The 22,683-nt window shown below is 38.5% G+C and overlaps 1 protein-coding gene across 2 annotated transcripts in view; it reads left to right on the forward strand.

Moving 5' to 3' along the window:
* The first annotated feature begins 3,721 nt into the window (after positions 1-3,721).
* LOC115219141 (protein MLP1 homolog) overlaps positions 3,722-22,683 on the forward strand; it is a 197,500-nt gene continuing 178,538 nt past the window's right edge. For both annotated transcript variants that reach the window (XM_036508716.1, XM_029789234.2), the window contains exon 1: positions 3,722-4,384. In XM_036508716.1, coding sequence (XP_036364609.1) covers positions 3,737-4,384 — 648 coding nt within the window. In that variant the 5' untranslated portion in view covers positions 3,722-3,736. The remainder of the gene's footprint in view (positions 4,385-22,683) is intronic.

The following is a 22,683-nucleotide window of genomic DNA, read 5'->3' on the forward strand; positions in this document are numbered from 1 at the left end:
CATATGTTATTTCTTGTGATCTCTCTACTTACAGGCAACCCACATTTGCACTTCAAAGTTGTTAACAAGTCAAAAATCAACATCCCTGCTAACACCTCACCCTGTTACCCTAGTAATGTGTGGGCCTATGAATTGTGGTATGATCTTATATGCAAATATCATGTGACTGATCATGTGACGGACCAGCCCATCAGATGTTGCTACACATAGCTGGTCTCAATGCATTCGCATTGTTTTAGCCTTCGAATGACGCCACCTCGCTGGCTAAGCAAGCAGGCCAACAGAAGAAAGTACAGCAGGGATCCCCCCCCCCTCTGCCGGAGCCTCGTGGGGCTTTTAGGTGTTTTCGCTCAATAAACACTCACAATGCCCGGTCTGGGAATCGAAACCGCGATCCTACGACCGCGAGTCCGCTGCCCTAACCACTGGGACATTGCGCCTCCACACATGCAAATATATGTTGCACTATCTCTTCTTGGTATTTTACCTTGCCCTTGGTTTTTAATGTACTTCCTCTTTTACTCTTTTACTTGTTTCAGTCATTTAACTGTGGCCATGCTGGAACACTGCCTTTAGTTGATTAAATCGACCCCGGACTTATTCTTTGTAAGCCTAGTACTTATTCTATCGGTGTCTTTTGCCGAACTGCTAAGTTACAGGGACGTAAACACACCAGCATCGGTTGTCAAGTGATGTTGGGGGGACAAACACAGACACACAAACATATACACACACATACACACACATACACATATATATACACATATACAACAGGCTTCTTTTCAGTTTCCGTCTACCAAATCCACTCACAAGGCTTTGGTCGGCCCGAGGCTATAGTAGAAGACACTTGCCCAAGGTGCCATGCAGTGGGACTGAACCCAGAATCATGTGGTTCGTAAGCAAGCTACTTACCACACAGCCACTCCTATGCCTATAAAAACGTATTTATCACCTCCCCAGCGGGGAATCGAACCCCAGTCTCCCGTGTGACAGACGGGATACTTACCACTATACTACCAAGGATATATTTCCATATAATAATCCCTGTTTGGTGAACAACACACAGGCCCTTACATCAACCAGAACTTCCATTAGTTTATCCTTTGAGGGCTCCCTGAAAACCAAACTTTCACTCTTTGTAAAACAGAAGTATGGAACTTTTCTTTTTGCTTGTTCTTGAACAATTTCTTAGGGAAAGATGACAAAGCCTTTTGTAACCCATCATTGCAAGGTTTCTTTCTCTGAATGGAACCTGATCATATCCAGACCTTTTCTTGGAAAACTAATATTTACACAACTGCTTCCAAAATCACTAACAATTATCCTCAGTAAAATTTATGTATGCGACTGTTGTTTGCCTTTCCACTGCAAATTTAACCGTTCAGCATTCAGATTACTCAGTCAAATGCTATGCTTACTTATTCACATTGTTTTAAATTAATCATAAGGGTTGAACATGCTCAGAAAAGTGGTTTATTGAGGATTTTAGGATGGTACTTGTGAGACCCTTTCCAACAGGTTCTTGTCTACTCTTACAGAATTAACCAGAGCAAGTGAAATCGAGAGCTCTGAGAAGCAAAACGATGATGATTAAAATAATTCTTTCTACTATGGGCACAAGGCCTGACTTTCATGGAAGGTGGAGGGCCAATTTGTTACATCAACCCAAGTGCTGCTTAACTGGTCCCTTATTTCATCAACCCTGAAAGGATAAATTGATTTTAGCAGAAATCATCATCATCATCACCATCATCATCATCATCATCATCGTCGTCGTCTATATTTACTCTACATAGACATATTATACCTTTTTGGAATCAGGATGATCCTGAGACTGAAAATCTGCCCTTCATTTGGTTCTTGAACATCCAGCATTGAGATCTGATTTAAAAGCATTTGGGTTGCTATTTCTAGCTTGGCTGATTCAAACCATCTTGGTTGGAATTTGTCAGATGACATCAGAGATCAAGAGGGAGATGAGTGACAATTGCTTTGTTATTTTTATGTCGAGATAAGAACTTTGGAACAAATTAGCCAACAGTTGGAATTCAACTTGGGACTGGAATAATAGAAGGATTGCATTACAGGATTAATTCTTATCTGTCCTTAACCTTCTGATCAAACACCATCAGGGCATATAGTCATTATAGATGTATGGTAGTCGTGCTATTTAGCTCCCTTTAGTTTTGGGTCACAGACCCAATTAGCTCTCCACAGGAGCTAGCTTAAAAGCCTGCTTAGAATGTGGCTTTTAAGCTAGTTAATAATAATAATAGGCCTGAAATTCAGTGGGAGGGGACTAGTCGATTTCATTGACCCCAGTGTTTCACTGGTACTTAATTTATCGACCCCAAAAGAATGAAGGGCAAAGTTGACCTCGGCGGAATTTGAACCCAGAATGTAGCGACAGGCGAAATACCCCTAAGCATTTCATCCAGTGTGTTAACAATTCTGCTAGCTCACTGCCTTTCTACCAGTTCAATAATAACAACAATATTTTGTAAGAAGAATTTTTGTAATGCTTCTTTCTTCTATTTCCAGGTCAGCATTTGGACCATAATCGCCATAAATGGTAACAAAGACGAAATCAGTTTTGTCAGCAGCAAAAAGTGAACATTTGTAATATGAATTCATCCACAACAACATCAGCATCAAGAAAACGTACTTACAACATGATCAGCCGATTTGTTCCCATTAAATCCATTAACAAACATTAAATTCACAGTAACCTCACAAACATTTAAATAACCGTTATCAAGGTCACCCATGTTCTTGTTGCCAACAAACATTAAAGCAATTACGAAAGCTAAAAGAATTACAGAAGAAGACTCATATTTGTTGTCATTTTAAAAGCAGGGATGGATCACCAGCAGATATATCTAATTCGGTCATATTTTGGATCTCAGTTTTCTCCGTTTCCTTCTAAAATATTTTGATGTTCGTATAATCAGAGATTAACAAGGATCAATGGAAGCTCCCGTGTTCTTTTTTTAAAACTCAATTACATTCTGTTCTGTTTTATGGTGCAATTATTTAAAGGAAAGATGTCATTGGTGACCGACATTGTGTGTAGCTATACTTATGGGCGCCAAACATTAACACTCCCTTCACAAGGGAAAACAAAATCTATTTCTAACTCCATTTGCTAAAATAATGCAAAAAATGTTTTGATGTTTTTCATATATAAAGAACTAATATATATTTATACTCATATATTTGTATAATATATATATACATATTATATACATATATATATATATATACACATCTTAATTTACGTACATACAGCCATATATATATTTATGTATATGTGTATTTGTGTATTATATCATACAGATTCATGTAGTCACATGTATTTTTCCAAAACTAACTGTTTTATAAATTTGTCTCAATCTTTTCCTAAGACTGACCAGTTTATGAGTTAAAAAACTAAAATTATAGCAAAAATAAAAAACGAAATGATTGTTTTATACATTTGATATATTTTAATTTGTATTTTTTTCAACAGAGCTGTATATTTGCTGGTTCAAATATATTTTATATACAGTTTGATAGCTCTCTATATATATTTTGATATATTCTTTGGCATTTCTTGTACATTTTCATTGAAATATCAAGATAAAGTATCATTGCTTCTCAAAAGTGAGTGATTGTATTAAATAATCTTTTATCCTATCTATAGACCCACTCACCCCCGGCATCTATTTTCTTATTTGTCTATCATTTATCTGACAAAATGACTAGTCCAGCCCCAGAAAACATTCCTGTTGAGCCAAAATCTCCAGCCAGGTCCAGAACTGAGAGTCTGAACACTTCTTCAAGTGTTGGCAACCTCAGATTCATCAATGATGAACTACGATCGCATGTCACCAAGTTGCGTAACCAACTAGAAGCTGAGAAGGGCAACCTGAAGCAAGCCCATCGGCAGAAAGTTCTTGACATTAAGAATGTACGGGAACTGGAACAGAAAAAAACATTGGCAACAATCATAGAACTGAAGAAGAAATTCCACGAAGAGAAAATCAAAGAGATAGAGAGTTTACGTGAGACAATTAGTCAGAAACTAGAATTAGAGAAGAACAAATGCCTGAAAGTGAAAGACACAGAAATGACAAAACTACGACAGGAACTGGACGTGAAGGAGAAGATGCTGAACAAGCTGTTGTCTCAGACCAACCAGAAGACGAATAATGATCAAATTAATGTAAAACTCTTGGATGAACTTAGCGAATTAAGGAGTACGAAACGACAGCTGGAAGAGTCCCTGTCGCAGGCAACTGTCATTGAGAAGCACCACAGTGAAAATCTGAAGAAACTGTGCAGCAGTTATGAATCAGAACTGGTGAGGGTTCGAAGAGAAGCCCACATGGAGATACGCCATATGGTAAGTAAAAATTTCACATGATTTATTTCATATCTTTCAATGTTTTTGTCTAAGTTCAAATCATTGGAGCACTACAAAATGTTTTCCATACTGATCATCTCTGGATCTCATCAGTTGACCATATATATATATATATATATAAAGATAAATATAAATGATGATGATGAAATATATATATATATATATATATATATATATATATATATAGTAAAAGTAATTAAGATTCAAGTCAGTTCTAATGAATTCACTTGAATGCGGTACTTAACTTAGATGCACCAGAAAACTATATGGTATTAACCATACAATAATGTGGGGTGATTATAAATGAGAAAAAAGCAACAAGAATGGATTAGTTTTTTAGTACAATTGTTTCATACAAAGACAAGCTTTATTAAAAGCTGCAAATATTGCAGCAAATACAAGTGTCCCCTACTCATCAGCTAAAACACATATGAGTTCTCCAAACATCCTAGTGGGTGAGGCTACACTCATGAAGTATCGGAGATAGTTCTATAAAAAGCAAATTTAGGTTGTAAGCGGACTTCCAAAGTTCTTTAATGATGATGCACAGTCTTATAACAGGTTGCTTTTTATAGAACTATCTCCGATACTTCATGAGTGTAGCCTCACCCACTAGGATGTTTGGAGAACTCATATGTGTTTTAGCTGATGAGTACGGGACACTTGTATTTGCTGCAATATTTGCAGCTTTTAATAAAGCTTGTCTTTGTATGAAACAATTGTACTAAAAAACTAATCCATTCTTGTTGCTTTTTTCTCGTTTATATTTATATATATATAGCTTTATCTGAGCTGTAATTCTCTGGATCATGCACTTTTTGACATATTCTTACTCATTTTGTACATATTTTGTATGATGGCTGAGTTTGGTAAATGTTCAGTGAGGTGCCATTCTTTACATTTTCTTCAACCACACAAAATTATACAAGTTTTGTGTAATGTAGCACATGTAATTATTTATTTGTAATGTGGTTCAAAGTGGAGTGCTACTGAAACATTAAACTTACGCTGCACTGATATATTCATTTTCATCTTCATTGTTGTCTTATATATATATATATATTATATATATATATATATATATATTATATATATATATATAATATATATATATATTATATATAATATATATATATATATATATATATGTGTGTGTACAGTAAATCCTCGAGTATAGTCTGCCCTTGAGTATAATACACAGGGGATTTTTAGGGGGCTGTACTTCTGAAAAACCTAAACCTTGTGTATAATACACACCCCTTCTCTAACTTGAGTCAAGGAGGTCTATATAACGTCCTTGGTTTGTAAAAATGTATACGGTAACGTCCTTTATTATTATTGTATATATAACATAATGTAAACGTGTAGCTTTTTTGTGCATTTTGTTTGCAGAAAATAAAGAAATAACAGTAATAACGTTTAATAAATGTTGCTCACTGCAAGTTATGGATGATTCTTTTATGACTTCATTGCTTCCATGATTAGTTTAAGGTATTTTCGTGCCCGACATCACAAAATGCATCTGAATAAACATTGCCGGACAGCAAATAGAGACTCAGACATTGCTTAGAAAATATTTTTCATTTTTAACCTCGTATATAGTACGCACTAGGTATTTTGACCTTTAAATTTTTGGGGAAAAATGCAGATTATACTCGACGATTTACGGTATATATTGGGTCATCCCATAAATATTGTGTTTTTTTTTGTACTTCTTTTATTTTTCAAAATTAAGACAAAGTTCTTTTTTAATCTAAAATATTCTCTCCTTCATTTTCTACAATGCTCTTCCATCTATCTGGTAGACTTCCAAGGCCCCTCTTCCAAAATTTACTTGTCCATGATGAAAAATACTCCTCCAGTACTGTTCTGACCTTATCTACAGAATTCATATTTTTTCCATCAAAATGATTTTGAAAACTGTGGAATAAATGAAGCCTTGTGCTTCCAGTAGGAAAGATTTTTATAGAGAACCCATTTCTTATCACCAGTAACTACACAGTCCAAAAATGGTTCATTCAGCAAAGAAGAGTATACATTCACTCTCTGTACACAATTAGACTTGGATAGTTTATGAGGAACCCATTGACCCAATTTGCTGACGACTTTTCTGACGGCACATATGGGTCAATGAATGGTTAAATGACCAAATCCCAGCTCCTCTGCCAGTTCCTCAACAATTACAATGGGATTTTGTTCCACCAGGGTTTGTAGAACATCCTCATCGAACTCTACAGATCTTCCAGGATGAGGTTCTTCTTCTAGGCTGTAGTTTCCGGCTTGAAATTTCTGGAACTACCATTGACACTGGCTTACACTTATTGTCCAATCCCCATATACTACATTAATATTCCTCACACTTTCCATTGCGTTGTTGCCTTTATTGAACTCTTAAAGCAAAATATGCTAAATATGCTCCTTTGTCACTTCTATTATAGCTTTGGAAAAATAACAGTTAAAATCAAACTGCACTCTTCAAAACTTGCACTAAGAATAAGTACAAGGTAAAATTACTACCTGCTTTTATAGCAAGTTGATGCAGGTAGTTTATTCTGCTCACATCTGACTTTTAGTTCATGCAATCGAAGAAAACCACATTATTTATGGGATGACCCAATTTATATAATCTTTGTCTTCTATCTACCTTCCTATCTCTCTTACTGTACATATGTGTGTGTGTGTGTGTGGTGTGTGTGTGTGTGTGTGTGTGTGTTTATAAACTTGTTACCAATTCAAATATGCTTCAGGCATATTTGAACCCATAGGAAAACCATTCAATGTATTTTGTGATGGAGAAAATTTCTTGCTGTAGACAAATAGATGTTAAATACAGTGAGTCACTTCAGAATGGCCCCTGACAAGACTGTGGGATTCATACATTCCAGAGGTTATCTCCTCTTTAGCCACAGAGAGCGGAAAGACAAATGCTGCAAACTGACATGAGAGACTGACTCCTCTTCTAATATTCCTGTCATCGTTCAGTGACTGGCTGCACCATTCAGTGACACACCGCAAAAAAAGACAAAAGGTGGCAGCACTTAGCAAATGATGCATTTAGATACAAACTTGTAACAAGTTCAAATACATATTCACACACACACACATGCGCACACACACACACACGCTCACATACACGCACATGTTAGTGATGGAGGTCTGAAGAGTACTCTGTACTGAGGGTTAGAGTATAAATATTCCTTTATCCTGTAATAGTATGTTCTCATCTCAATATTCTGGGTTCTCTATCTGTGAAGATGGTCTACTGACATCGTTCCAGTTGTGGAAAGCTTTGACTTGAAGCCAAGATAAAGAAATGATAAACATAGATATGTTTATCTAGGTTTATTTTTATACACACACACACACATGCACATGCATACACATTCATCTATATACATAAATACATGCACATACTTATACATACACACACACACACTAATATATGTATGTATTTGCATTAGCTGTGTTTGTTTGATGGTGATGGTTTTTATGGTGTTTAGACTCTTTAACCTGGTGATTCTCAACTGTTTTAAAATCCAGGCCACATCTAAAACTTGCATTTTTTTAGGGGCCCAGACCCCAAAAAGTAAAACACAAGTCGATTAAAGAAAAATTTATTATATTTATAGAGGGAAAATTGTCAAGGGCCGCCAGAAGTATACTTGAGGGACGCAGGAGAACTGCCGGTTTAGAGTGTGAGCAATGACTGAATGTTGAACGCATTCACTTTTGAATCAGAATATCCTGGATTTTAACCCTTTTTGTTTCCCATTGGGGAAGTGTCTTCTACCATAACCTCAAATCCACGTATGACCTTTGAATGAAACTGGGTTGGCAGAAGCCGTATGGAAGCTGGTCAGATGAACCATACCTATAAATTAAACAAGCCAGTTACATCACACGGGTTCTTTCTAAGAATTACAGTAAGGGTATATGAGTCTGTGGAATACTCAGTCACTTACTAAAATGCAATGAATCATTGCATTTTATGAAATAACTAGAATACTCAATGCTGGAAGTTCTGTGGCTCCATTTAGAGTTGTTCAAGAAGTGTGTGTGTGTGTGTGTGTGTTTGAATTGAAACAGTGTCTTATAACCCTTAATGTGAATTTAGATCCCCACTGAAGGTTTCATAATTCTTTATTGCCCACAAGGGGCTAAACATAGAGGGGACAAACAAGGATAGACAAACAGATTAAGTCGATTATATCGACCCCGGTATGTAACTGGTACTTAATTTATCGACCCCGAAAGGATGAAAGGCAAAGTCGACCTCGGCGGAATTTGAACTCGGAACGTAACGGCAGACGAAATCCCGCTAAGCATTTCCTGGATCTTTTCGGTTTGAACGGCACTTTTTAACATAATTTCTAGGTAACTAAACAATTTTAAACTTCGTGTACTGGTAGAATGTGTTTATAAAACATCTTTTTCTCTTGGCTTTATTGAGAAAATTCTATAGTTTGTAAGATATTTGTTGTTTTTTTCTTCAATTTCTGCAATTTCAACCAATCACTGACGTCTATTGAGGTAAACAACATTCTGTGCCGTATGAATATGTCCCTCGTTTAAGAAACAGATTTGGTTTATTTACATTTGTGAAGAAAAAAAGTTACCCTTCCCCCCACCCCTAACCCTAAAAGAGATTGAAATGCAATAGATCGATACTAGAGTCATAATTATGGGTATTAATTTCATATGACACCGCTAGAAAAAACTGCCGTTCAAACCGAAAAGGTCCCATTTCCCCACTAAAGGTTTCAGCTTCACCTTTTAGTCAAGATTTCAACTTGGTAGGTAGGGAAAAACGCTTGCCCAAGTTTCATAACTCTTCCTGCCCGAATCTTATTGTCTGTCACTAGTTATCTTTTCTTACTTCACTCACCCGCAATATTCGCTAAGAGAAATCGACGACAGATATTTACAAAGAAAGTCGTTAACTACAGTTTCCGTCTGCCAAATTTCACTCTGTATCGGCCAACCCATAGCTTAAGCACAAAATACTCAATGTACTGCAAAGGAGGGCAACAGCAGCAGCAGCAGCCATTCAAGAATTTGTACCTGGAGATCTCCATTTCCAGCGACTTCGAGGGCCACCTCCCAGTGGTGTCGGGCGTCAACGAAGAGCCCTCGACTACAACAAGACGACTAAAGTTTTTTTTTTCCCAAGGTCTGGGGTTTCTCGCTCCTAAGCCCTAGACCATTACCTAATCACCCTTACCCGTCTTGTTCCTTAACAACAACAGCAGCAGCAGTAGTAGTGGTGGCGGCGGCAGCAGTAGTAGTAGTAGTAGTAGTACGTGTTTTAAAATGTACGTTTTCAAGTTTTTGTGTTTTAACAACTGAACAGTACAAGGGAGACAATTTGCGAACAACTTTAAAAAAATTGTGTTTCTCTGGTTGGCATAAAATTATCATTTCCTCCACCATCTTGCAACCCTCGGGCAACACTAGTGATGGACAGGTTTAAGTATTAAGATAACATACATTCATGCATAAATACGTACATATATACATACACACGTCTGCATACACTCACTAGATACATGCTAAAACCATTGAGCATGAAATCTAGATTTAGATGCATCATGTCTCACCCAGAAGACTGCATCTTTACTGTGAAGGATCAGAGGATGATAGTTCCTAAATATTTCTTCAATGAAAGAGATAAGGATAACTCTTAGCCTCAAATTTGTGATACAAAATAATTCTCGATTGTACCAGTCTGATTGACATTACCAACATCTTCGGCAGCTGTCCAGAAACGCCTTTGCAGTATTCCATTCTTGTGAAACTTAATATTAATAAATACCTATTTTTTTCCATTCAATCGCCATACCAAAGTCGTGACAGAACCTAAATATAATCGCATGCTTAAAAATGAGGAATACTGGTTGGATATTCCTTTCAAAAATCAGCAAAGCTGGTGAAAACACAATATGGCCTCACGTTCTGTTGGACGGAAAAAATTGTTTTGAGAGTCATTGTCATCCAAACAATGTCCAATTTCCTATTAAAACATGCCTGGTCATGTGGAAATATTACCTTACTTGGAAACTGGTGAGAGTTGATGACAGTAAAGGCATCCAGCTAAGAAACTCTTTCCAACCTTTGCAAGCATGGAATGGAATTGTGGACAGTTGATGATAATTGTTTATATGGGGGAAAGCCTCTCCTTTAGACATTATGTATTGAAAATCAGACTATTTTCTAGTTTCATTTTATTTACGAATTTTATTTTCTCCATATTTTTGTATGGGTTCTTTAAGTGTGTTTGGAACTGTAAAGTTCTTAAATTCTTCAACAACATGCCTAAACCTTCTTAGCTTTATCTTCAAGATAAAGTGATGTTGGTGTGTATTGTTGTTGATCTTCCATCGTGGGCAGAGCTAATGCAACTGGGTTAGACATTACTGCTGTATTCCCCCAACACACACACAGCTAAAGACCATCATACCAGGATGAAACCATTAATCAATATGAAGACAGCAAACAGGCAGAATCATTGCATGCCAGACAAAATGCTTAGAGGCATTACGTCTAACTTTACGTTCTGAGTTCAAATACCACCAAGGTCGACTTTGCCTTTCATCCTTTCAGAGTCAATAAAATAAATACCAGCTGTGTACTGGGGTCCATGTAATCCACTAAACTTGATCCCCGAAAAGCTGGCTTTGTGCCAAAACTTGAAACCAGTATGAGATAGTGAATCTGCCCAATATCAAGCATTATAAACTTTTACTCTACAAACGACCTGTTTTGAGTTTGCACTCATCAATCCTTTTCATACCAACCTGGCTGAAACCTGCTCTGGCTCTGTAGTACAAATGTTTTCTTTTCATAAGTTTTGAATTAAAATGTTCCACCAAACCTTGGTCACAGTTTATGTTCCTAACACTAGCTGAATGATAACGAAGTTGTTTTACTAAATTCTTTGTTGTATTTAAAATTAATTGAATAAATATGGTAACAAAAGGGTTAATGAAATTACTTTTGCTGTTTAAAAGACACTTTCTCAGCACTGTTGATGGCAAATACATACATACGAATGTATGTACATATGTGTTTGCCCTCAGTAGTTATGAGAAAGTATTTTTTAAACAGAAAAAGTAATTTCATTGGATACAGACGTACATACATACTCACACACACACATTTTTTTTCTTTCTCTGTTTTCTTCGATCTCTCTCAGTTTTTTTCCTCTCAACCCTTTCTGTTTATGAGCTTTTGCTCAAAACATCAAAGACTTTCCCGTTCTTCCTGAGCATTAAACTAACACACCTGCTTGTTGTTCTTCCACCTGTCTTCGTCTTTTGTTTTCTGTAAACTTGAACTATATATAACTGTGAGTGTGTGTGTATGTGTGTATACATATTCTGTAAATAATAATATTTTATAAGCTTAAAGCTTATAGTGATCACCATGCAATGACTAAAGAAAATAGTCTAATAATGGGACATATAAGCCCTCAACAGAAAAAAGCAGGTTTTCCCATATGTGTGGGACTTGAACTCATACCTCTACTATTTAGGCAACCAAGTGTGCTACACTAGCAAACCGACCTACTTATATATATGTATATATATATATATATATAAATATAATGGGGGTGATAAATTGAATATTAATTTAATTAACATCAATTTAAAACCAGTAGCCTAGCATATAGAAAAATCTGAAAATTCAGAAAAATTGTAAAACACATACGCATGTATGTGTGTGTATATATATATATTATATATATATATATATATATATATATATATATATATATATATGGTGTATAATTTAATAAATATAAAATCAGTGTACAATTATACACAAAAGAGGTGACCTTAAATAGGACACCTTACATGTTAAAAGGAACAGTCAAAGCCCAAACCACGGTTGAGAGAAATTTCGAAATTACTCTTAACCGTGATTTGGGTTTTGATTGTTTAGGGTCACCTCTTTTGTGTATAAATGTACACGGATTTTGTTTGTATGTATGTATGTGTGTATGTATGTATATGTATGTATGTATGTATGTATGTATGTATGTATGTATGTATGTATGTATGTATGTATGTATGTATGTACGTACGTACGTACGTACGTACGCACGCACGCACGCACGCACGCACGCACGCACGCACGCACGCACGCACGCACGCACGCACGCACGCACGCACGCACGCACGCACGCACGCACGCACGCACGTACGTATGTATGTATGTATGATGTATGTATGATGTATGTATGTATGTATGTATGTATGTATGTATGTATGTATGTATGTTGTGTGTGTGTGTGTGTGTGTGTGCATGCATGTATTGCTTTGACTTGTATCGGAATAAGTCCATCACTTGTCCTGTTGGTGCTTTTGGCAAACTGCTAAGTTTTGGGGATGTAAACAAACCAAGACCAGCAGTTATCAAACGATAAGAGGGGACAAACGTCAGACAGACACACACATCTATATATATATATATATATATACACACACACACACGCACACACACACACACATGCACACACGTGCTTCCGGAGTTTCGTCTTCTAGTTTCAGTAACAAAGCTTTGGTTGGCCTTGGGCTTATAATAGAAGACAATCAAGATGCCAGGAAGTGGGACTGAACCCAAAGCTACTTGGTTGCAAAGTGAGCTTTTTAACCGCATTGTTTCCTGGTTAGATTCCTTGTTTTTCTCGCCACCCGTCCATTCTTGGTTTGGCTTGCTGCTCTGACCGTTCAACGCTTGAAGAAAGTAGTCAAGGAGTTATCTCCCCTCTTACATTAACACATTTCTCAGTCTTGCGTCGTAAATTAGATAATTGCGTGTGATGGATTATTGTTGTTGTGACTGCGGCGGCGGTGGTGGTAGTGGTAGTGGTGGTGGGGGGGTAATCTTGGACTGTTGTTTAGCTTACAGGTTAACGCACATCAAGTAAACTCACGATCCTGGCATTCCAATCATGACCGTCACATCTTTTCGCAAAGATCACATTATTCAACATGTGCTTCTTAAAAACAATAACACGTGATCTGAGAGGAATACGGCAGCTATTTCTAGCATGGCTAACAACCACGTAAAGTCCTCATTAGTTGCAATTCTTCATGTTGTTGTTTTTGTAGTTACCTGAGACAGTTCATTTCGTCATCCTACTGAACTAGCAAAATAGGGCATGCATGTAGGCATGACCAACAGTTATACCATCTCCACATGTTTGTAGGGACTAACAGCTATACCTGTGCCACATGTTAGAGACACTAATAGTTATACATATGTGTCACATTAATAGGGACCACTGATAACTTTACTTACTCACGTGTTAAAAGGGACAACTATGTATGTATGTATGCATGCATGCATGCATGCATGCATGTATGTATGTATGTATGTATGTATGAATGTATGTATGTATGTATGTATGTATGTATGTATGTATGTATGTATGTATGTATGTATGATGTATGTATGATGTATGTATGTATGTATGTATGTATGTATGTATGTATGTATGTATGTATGTATGTATGTTGTGTGTGTGTGTGTGTGTGTGTGTGTGTGCATGCATGTATTGCTTTGACTTGTATCGGAATAAGTCCATCACTTGTCCTGTTGGTGCTTTTGGCAAACTGCTAAGTTTTGGGGATGTAAACAAACCAAGACCAGCAGTTATCAAACGATAAGAGGGGACAAACGTCAGACAGACACACACATCTATATATATATATATATATATATACACACACACACACGCACACACACACACACACATGCACACACGTGCTTCCGGAGTTTCGTCTTCTAGTTTCAGTAACAAAGCTTTGGTTGGCCTTGGGCTTATAATAGAAGACAATCAAGATGCCAGGAAGTGGGACTGAACCCAAAGCTACTTGGTTGCAAAGTGAGCTTTTTAACCGCATTGTTTCCTGGTTAGATTCCTTGTTTTTCTCGCCACCCGTCCATTCTTGGTTTGGCTTGCTGCTCTGACCGTTCAACGCTTGAAGAAAGTAGTCAAGGAGTTATCTCCCCTCTTACATTAACACATTTCTCAGTCTTGCGTCGTAAATTAGATAATTGCGTGTGATGGATTATTGTTGTTGTGACTGCGGCGGCGGTGGTGGTAGTGGTAGTGGTGGTGTGGGGGGTAATTCTTGGACTTGTTGTTTAGCTTACAGGTTAACGCACATCAAGTAAACTCACGATCCTGGCATTCCAATCATGACCGTCACATCTTTTCGCAAAGATCACATTATTCAACATGTGCTTCTTAAAAACAATAACACGTGATCTGAGAGGAATACGGCAGCTATTTCTAGCATGGCTAACAACCACGTAAAGGCTTCCTCATTAGTTGCAATTCTTCATGTTGTTGTTTTTGTAGTTACCTGAGACAGTTCATTTCGTCATTCCTACTGAACTAGCAAAATAGTGGCATGCATGTAGGCATGACCAACAGTTATACCATCTCCACATGTTTGTAGGGACTAACAGCTATACCTGTGCCACATGTTATAGAGACACTAATAGTTATACATATGTGTCACATTAATAGGGACCACTGATAACTTTACTTACTCCACGTGTTAAAAGGGACAACTAACAGCTATACTTGTGGTACATGTTTGTAGGGACGACGATTGACGGTTACACCTTCTCCGCAGCAACATCATCATCATCATCATCGTTTAACGTCCGTTTCCATGCTGGCATAGGTTGGACGGTAAGATATCGACAATACCTTACCATATTGGTGCGAATTATCACCACAATGGGATGGACCAGCAAAGAATCTTTTCGGTTTGAACGGCAGTTTTTAACATAATTTCTAGGTAACTAAAAATTTCAAACTAACCCTAACCCTAAAATGGATTGAAATGCAATAGATTCATACTAGGGTCATAATTATGGGTGACAATTTCATATAACACCGCTAGAAAAAACTGCCGTTCAAACTGAAAAGATCCGATATCTCTTATAATAGTCTCAGGAAAGATTGCTGAATATGAAATTCAAGTAGTGACCAAAACATCAGTTTACACACACACACACACACACGGCAGTTAAATGATGGGTTTCATGCAGAAGCAACATGCTGTCATTGAATTGTTGATGAGCAAGTGGTATGGATTGTGGATCAAGGCGGCAAGCTGCAGAACCGTTAGCACGCCGGGCGAAATGCATAGCCGTATTTCGTCTGCCGTTACGTTCTGAGCTCAAATTCCACCGAGGTCGACTTTGCCTTTCATCCTTTCGGGGTCGATAAATCAAGTACCAGTTACACACTGGGTCGATGTAATTGACTTAATCCGTGTATCTGTCCTTGTTTGTCCCCTCTGTGTTTAGCCCCTTGTGGGTAGTAAAGAAATAGGTATTTCGTTTGCCGTTACGTTCTGAGTTCAAATTCCGCCAAGGTTGACTTTGCCTTTCATCCTTTCGGGGTCGATAAATTAAGTACCAGCAACGCACTGGGGTCGATGTAATTGACTTAATTCGTGTATCTGTCCTTGTTTGTCCTCTCTGTGTTTAACAAAGATATTTCACAAAAGCAATGTGCACTGGTAGACGAAGAAGAGGAAAGCAGCATTGAAGACTAATTATACTGTAAGCAACCATTCACTGCAACCACTGACACGAACCACTGGTCAGTGGATGAACTGATTCACAACCACTTTGTAGAAGTGGTGGACATTAGGAAGGGCATCCAGCCATAGAAACCCTGCCAAAACAGACAATTGGAGCCTGGGGTAGCTCTCTGGCTTGTAAGCTCCTGCCAAACCATCCAACTTATACCAGCATGGGAAACAGAGTTAAATGATGATGATGATGAAGACGACGACAATGATAATGATGAAGGTAATTTTTTTTCAAAACTAGTGACAGGGAATGAAATGAGGCCTTAGCTTTATGAACCAAAAACAAAGTCTCAATCCATGGAATAGTTTAACATTTCTTCTTCAAAACCTAAGTAATTCAAGAGCTTGCAATCAGCACCAAAAGTTATGATGACTATATTTTGGAATGACAAGGCCATCATTTTCCTTGATCTTCTGGAACCTGGCTCTGCCATGAAAAATGAGTGGTACTCAAAGATATTCTAAAAGCTTAGAGAAACCATTAAGAAGAGACAGAGCAAGGATCTGGAAATGATCTGCTTTTCAGTGCAAAGAAGAACATTCTTTGAGGAAAACAATTTGATGAAAGAGGCTTAGAAGAAATGGGTACAGCAGTGTGCAAGTAAATTTTTTCAAAGAGGATTTTCAGGAGTTTGGGTTCAGCAGTCGTGCGAGTGGATCAACTGAGACGGAGTCAATGGTTGAGGCTGTGGAGAGGAAGAGTTACTCTGCCATTGTGTATAGTTTGGACAACAAAGGAAAAGCATGGTCTGTCTCAGACTGTGCACACAGAAAGGTCTTTGGGATTCACCTTCTCAATCGTAGCAGATATACATTTTCATTTTTAATTGACAGAAAGTTACAGATTGATAAATGCTTTCAACAAAACTCTCAACTGATAAGTCATTTTGTAACTTACTGTTGATTAATAAATAAAGTGTGTGTGTGAGAGAGAGGGGGGAGACAGACAGAGAGGAGAGAGAGGGGGAAAGTGACAGAGAGGGAGAGAGACAGACAGACAGACAGATAGAGAGGAGAGAGAGAGAGGGAGAGACAGACAGAGAGGAGAGAGGGGGAGAGTGAGATAGCCTTCTGACACTGCAAGTATAATAATATCACCCACTAAATTCAAATGGGTAGGGGGTACCAGAGCCACATTATGTGTTTTATTCTCCTAATCCCCACCGTAATCCAGAGTTGGCTAAACTTCTCTTTGTGAAGATCATAAGAACATGTCATAAGGTTTCTTTCTAGGGAGCTGCATTTGGCAACAAACTAAACATACTCAATAAGAATTCTTTTTCTTACACAAAAACATAATTACCATTCTTGTAACTGAATTATTTGGAACTGAAAGTGATGTTGTGTCTTAAATGTTACTGAATAATTCCTCTAGTATGAAATGAGGTTTATGTAACTATGCCCAATCCTTTCAAAGAATTTTCTGGTCAGGATTTGGCATTGCCGAACTTATACGCCAGGCAGCATGCACATCTAAGTCTGTTAGAAGTTAGCTGTTCTTCAGTTAAATTTCTCTTTACATATATATGTTGGGTGCAAAGAATACACACATTTTCTTTGCAGGCTGTTTCTATTTACCAAACTTTTCTGCATTGATTCCTATACAGAATAAAGTCAGGTGCATATTCTTCAAAATATTCCTGCAGAGTATTGTCTATGCTGAGATCATTAGACTCTGTTTCTGAAGGGGAAAAAAATGCAGCAAATTTATCAGTAAGCCGCCTTGCAGATGTATTTTTTAAGACAGGTACCTGCTGGTTGTAGTTCTCTAAACAGGAATGTGTAACAGTTTGTATGTCTCTAAGAAGAAGAAGAAGATGGAGGATGAGGAGGAGGAGTTGTGTTTAGTTGTTTGGGAATGTGGGAAAATTTCACTTGAAATGATTACATTTCCAGGACTTTGGTATCATCATGTTCATGATCATCATCATCATCATCATCGCTGTCATCATCATCATCATCGTCATCCTCATCGTTGTCGTCATCATCAGTCATCATCATCATCATCATCATCATATTGGTCATTGTCATAATGATGACAGTGGCAGCGGCAATGGGGACAATGATGCCAATACCTTGTAATTTAATCTTTTGCCAAAAATGTGAACTGTGAACACCGAATCACGCAACCATTCTGTCTAAATGTTCTCATCTCATGTTCTTCATTTCAAAGAAGAACAGTTTCTTCTCTCAGATTCCGTGCTTTTCTCAGAACATTTCTCATCCTTAACCAATGAACATTGCTATGATGCAGTTACATCTAAATATACATATTCTGTAACATCCAACAAACTCTGTCTGTAATTTAAACACTCACCCTGGCTCTAATTAAATTAATAACATATATTACTCCAGAATCAATCATGTGTAAAATCCAGAACAGATTTTTGCAGACACCTTTCGTATGTTCTATGGTGGAATGGAAACTCTGTGTGAAATGGAAGCTCATATTTCTCTTCGTTATTAAACTGCTTTAGAAGACTTGCTTGTTCTCCTTTAACGAAGGTGTACCATCTGTTGTAATGTTTGCCAACTTGTTCCAAGATAAACTAGACTATCCAAGCAGACAGAAATCTTGGCATTGCAAAATTATCACCAATTCCTCAAATAAATACAAGCAGTTGCACTGTGTCTCATAATGTCAGCACTTTCATCAAGTGCCAGTGAGTAATACACCAATGACTTGCCAACCTCAAGTAGAATCTACAAAATGGCTTCAATGTGGCAAACTGCAGTCCTCCTTGACAAAAACTTGGCTTCAGTTTCTGCTTTTAATCCAAGGCAAACAATATCAACTGCATCAGACTTACAGTCATTGAAAAATTCTGCTAGAGTTGAATTCTGTTTGGCAATTTTATAATCAAGCACAAAACTTGCCTTTGTGGTATCTTTTTGCATGATTGTTTTACAATGAAAGTTTCTTCTTTTAAATTTCTCAATGTCGCTGGTATTTTCACCATAGTTCCACTCTCTGATAAATTACCTGCAAAGTTACTGTGTTTTATCTAAAATTATATCTTCAAATTATCGTATATTTTTTTTGCCTACAAGTTGAATTTTTCCCAACCAAAATTCAAAGCCAGGTTGACTTACACATCAAAATGACTTTGGAGAACCAAAAGTTCTTTGTGAATTGCAACAGGATTTGTAAAGATGTTAGAATGTTTACCCTACATTGACTTGTCTGCCAGAAAATATGGTATACACCTTAAAAATATCAACACTGTCATGGTATTTAAGGAATATTGCTTTATTTCTAATATCTATAAATGAATGTCTATTCATCCATGCTTTATTATCTATATACAACATTCAATTTTTGTAATTTTCATAGCAGTCATTGTTAGAATAAATTTAAAATCAATCATCATCATCATCACTGTTTAACGTCCGCTTTCCATGCTAGCATGGGTTGGACGATTTTGACTGAGGGCTGGCGAGCCAGATGGCTGCACCAAGCTCCAATCTTGATCTGGCAGAATTTCTACAGCTGGATGCCCTTCCTAATGCCAACCACTCCAAGAGTGTAGTGGGTGCATTTTACATGCCACCGGCACGGGGGCCACTCAGGCGGCACTGGCAATGACCTTGCTCGAATCTTTTTACACATGCCACCAGCACAGGTGCCAGTGAAGCAATGTTGATAACGATCACACTCGAATGGTGCCCTTTTACGTGCCATGGGTACGGAAGCCAGTTGGCTGCTCTGGCAACGATCACGTTCGGATGGTGCTCTTGGACCCTACTAGCACAGGCATAAGTGCCAGTAAGGTGACGCTGGTAACAATCATACACGAATAGCCGCTCTGTCAACGATCACACTCATATGGTGCACTTTGCACCCCACTTGCACGAATGCCAGTCATATATTTTGAAATTATTAAACATATGTTGAACACTTTGCAGTTCTCGTTTCAAAATAGTCACTTCTAACTGTAATCTTATTAAACTCTTTATGCACACAATAAAAATGTATGTAAGAAATTTGGTGAGAATGTCTGCTGGTTGCATGCAGCCAGCTGCCAGTCATAATTTTCCCACCTCTGCCCTACATTATCAATTGGCCACTCAACATAATAGGATCATCTAACATCTTACCATGGTAACCAGTGTTACTCATTGTTATTATGTGGTGTGGAGGACTGAGAGATCTTCATGAATCATCAGTGAATGTGTGCGGGAATTACCATGGATAAAGTTTGTTTTGGTGGGTCACCTTCAACACTCACCCTTCCCCTCCTAAATTCAGCTGCCCACTTTTGCACTGTTGATAAAGCTGGAGCATCATCCCCTAATGTAGCAACCATGTCAGCTTGAACGTCCCTGGGAGCTAAGCCCTTTTTTCTGCAGGTACTTTATAATAATTGGCATGCGTGCCAGTGAAACGTTAAAAGCACATCTGAGTGTGATGGTTGCCAGGGCCACGGATTGGCTCCCATTTGCCGGTGGAACATAAAAAGCACCATTCAAGCGTGATCGTTGCCAGCGTCACCTTACCAGCACGTGAAAAACAACATTCGAGCGTGGTCATTGCCAGTGCCACCGGACTGGCTCCCATGCAGGTAGCACATAAAAAACACCTTTTGAACATGGTTGTTGCCAGAACTGCCTGACTGGCCCTCGGGACAGTGACATGTAAAAGCATTCACTACACTCTCAGAGTGGTTGGCATTAAGAAGGGTATCCAGCTGTAGAAACTTTGTCAGATCAGATTGAGCCTGGATGAGCCTTCTGGCTCACCAGTCCTCCATCAAACCGTCCAACCCATGCCAGCATGGAAAGCAGATGTTAAATGACGATGATGATGATGATGATGACAACTCCAAATTTTGTCCGTTTTCAAGTGAAGTCCCTACTAGTTACATTTGAAGTTTTCTTTGAACAATCAGATATTAGTTTACTTGGAAAGAAATAATGAAGTGAAATGAATACATGCAAGATTTCACAGCTGTGGCATCTAGTTGGCCTATCAACTTTCCAGCCCACCCTCATAGCTCCAGAAGACATGCCCACCTCAGTGAAACCGAGTTCTGGAAGCACTGTACATGTGTGTACAACAATGAGCACTTTGCCCAGTCTCCTCAGCAAATCACCTCAACCCATCCACCCATCATCTCTCCCTCTCCTGCTCTCTTGATGCTGTTGTATTTTTCTTGCTACCCTACCAGAACCATTTCCTTTGTAATCCATTCTTCATCCATTCTCTCCACCCACACTTTATATCGATCAAAACCCCACTCCACCTCCACACACACACTGAACTACCCAACCAAATATCTCTCCTCATGCATGGTGCTTGCCTTTCTCCCCCTCCCCCACAACTCCTAGGGCCTGCTCTAACCGCATGTCATTTCTCTCTCATCGTCCATCCCCACCCCTGGTGACTGTATCATCATTACTACCCTGCATCCCTCTACCTTCTCCAACTCCTGCATCATTCGTCATCTCCCACCCCTTATCCACCCTTCAACCCTACCCAGTCATAACAATTGTTCCCTCCCTCCTTCCCTCTCTTTCCCAGCCTCTCATCGCTTGTTCCTCCCCCTCCCCACCACCACCACCACATACTCACGCAAACCACCCAACTCTCTTCGTTCCTCTATCCTCATTCACTTCTCCTCACTTCGTCGTGCCATAAAGGCTCACCTGGACACTTCATCACCAATATCTATCGCTTTGCAGCTCCTCTTCTCCCTCTTTTTCACCGTGTAAAGCCATGTAGCCCTTCTACAAGAATCTGCTCAGCCTTTTTCTAGCATGGCGATTGTCACCGCCATTCCTTATGGGGTTTACGGTCTTGCGAGCTGCATGGCAACCTCACAAGTGCTAGTGGCACAAAAAAAAAGGGGTCCATGTTGCAAAGATAGGGTATCATAGCATCTATGCTATATTAGAAATGGTAGCATAGAAACCGTGCCAAAGCAGAGCCTGTGTGCTTATATGTTTATCACACACACACACACATACACACACAGACGTTTCTCGGTATATCAAATTGAAAATTACTGTAGTCTTCAGCTTCCAATAGACATACTAAATAATTTGTTCCTCTTCAGTATTGTATACTCTTCGTTTTCCCTCCTTGTTCTCACAGAACTGTTCGTGTGTGTGTGTGAGCGCGCGAGTGCGTGATTGTACGTGCGTGCGCGTGCTTGTGTGGGCGCGCGAGTGCGTACGTATACGTGTGTGTGTTTGTGTGTGTGTGTGTGTCCATATCTCATTCTGACAATAAACTCTTCTCTTCATCTTCCTTTCTCTCTCTCTCCTTTCCCTCCCTCTCTCTCAATTCTCATTTCATCCTTAAATTCTCACAATATTTCTGTACTTGATCCCACATCCCTTAATCTTCTCCACTCATTTCCCCTGTTGTTAAAATAAGTACCAGTTATGTATTAGGGTTGTTGTCGTCAAGTAACCCTGTCGCCTAAAATTGCTGACCTTGGGTCAAAATTTGAAACCGTGTAGTTCTGTGTCCGTCCGTCCCCCTCCATCTCCGACCATTATTTCTATCTTTCCCCATTTATCCTCCCCATCTCATTCTTCTCTCTCTGTTTCCCTTTTTTGTTAACGTCTGCCAACAACAGCAACCTTCTACTTTTCTCTTCTCTCACTTTCCCCCCATACCTTTCTCCCTCTTCTTAATCTTTTCTCTCTTTT

This window comes from Octopus sinensis, linkage group LG14 (genome assembly GCF_006345805.1).
Source record: "Octopus sinensis linkage group LG14, ASM634580v1, whole genome shotgun sequence".
In the NCBI taxonomy this organism is placed as follows: domain Eukaryota; kingdom Metazoa; phylum Mollusca; class Cephalopoda; order Octopoda; family Octopodidae; genus Octopus; species Octopus sinensis.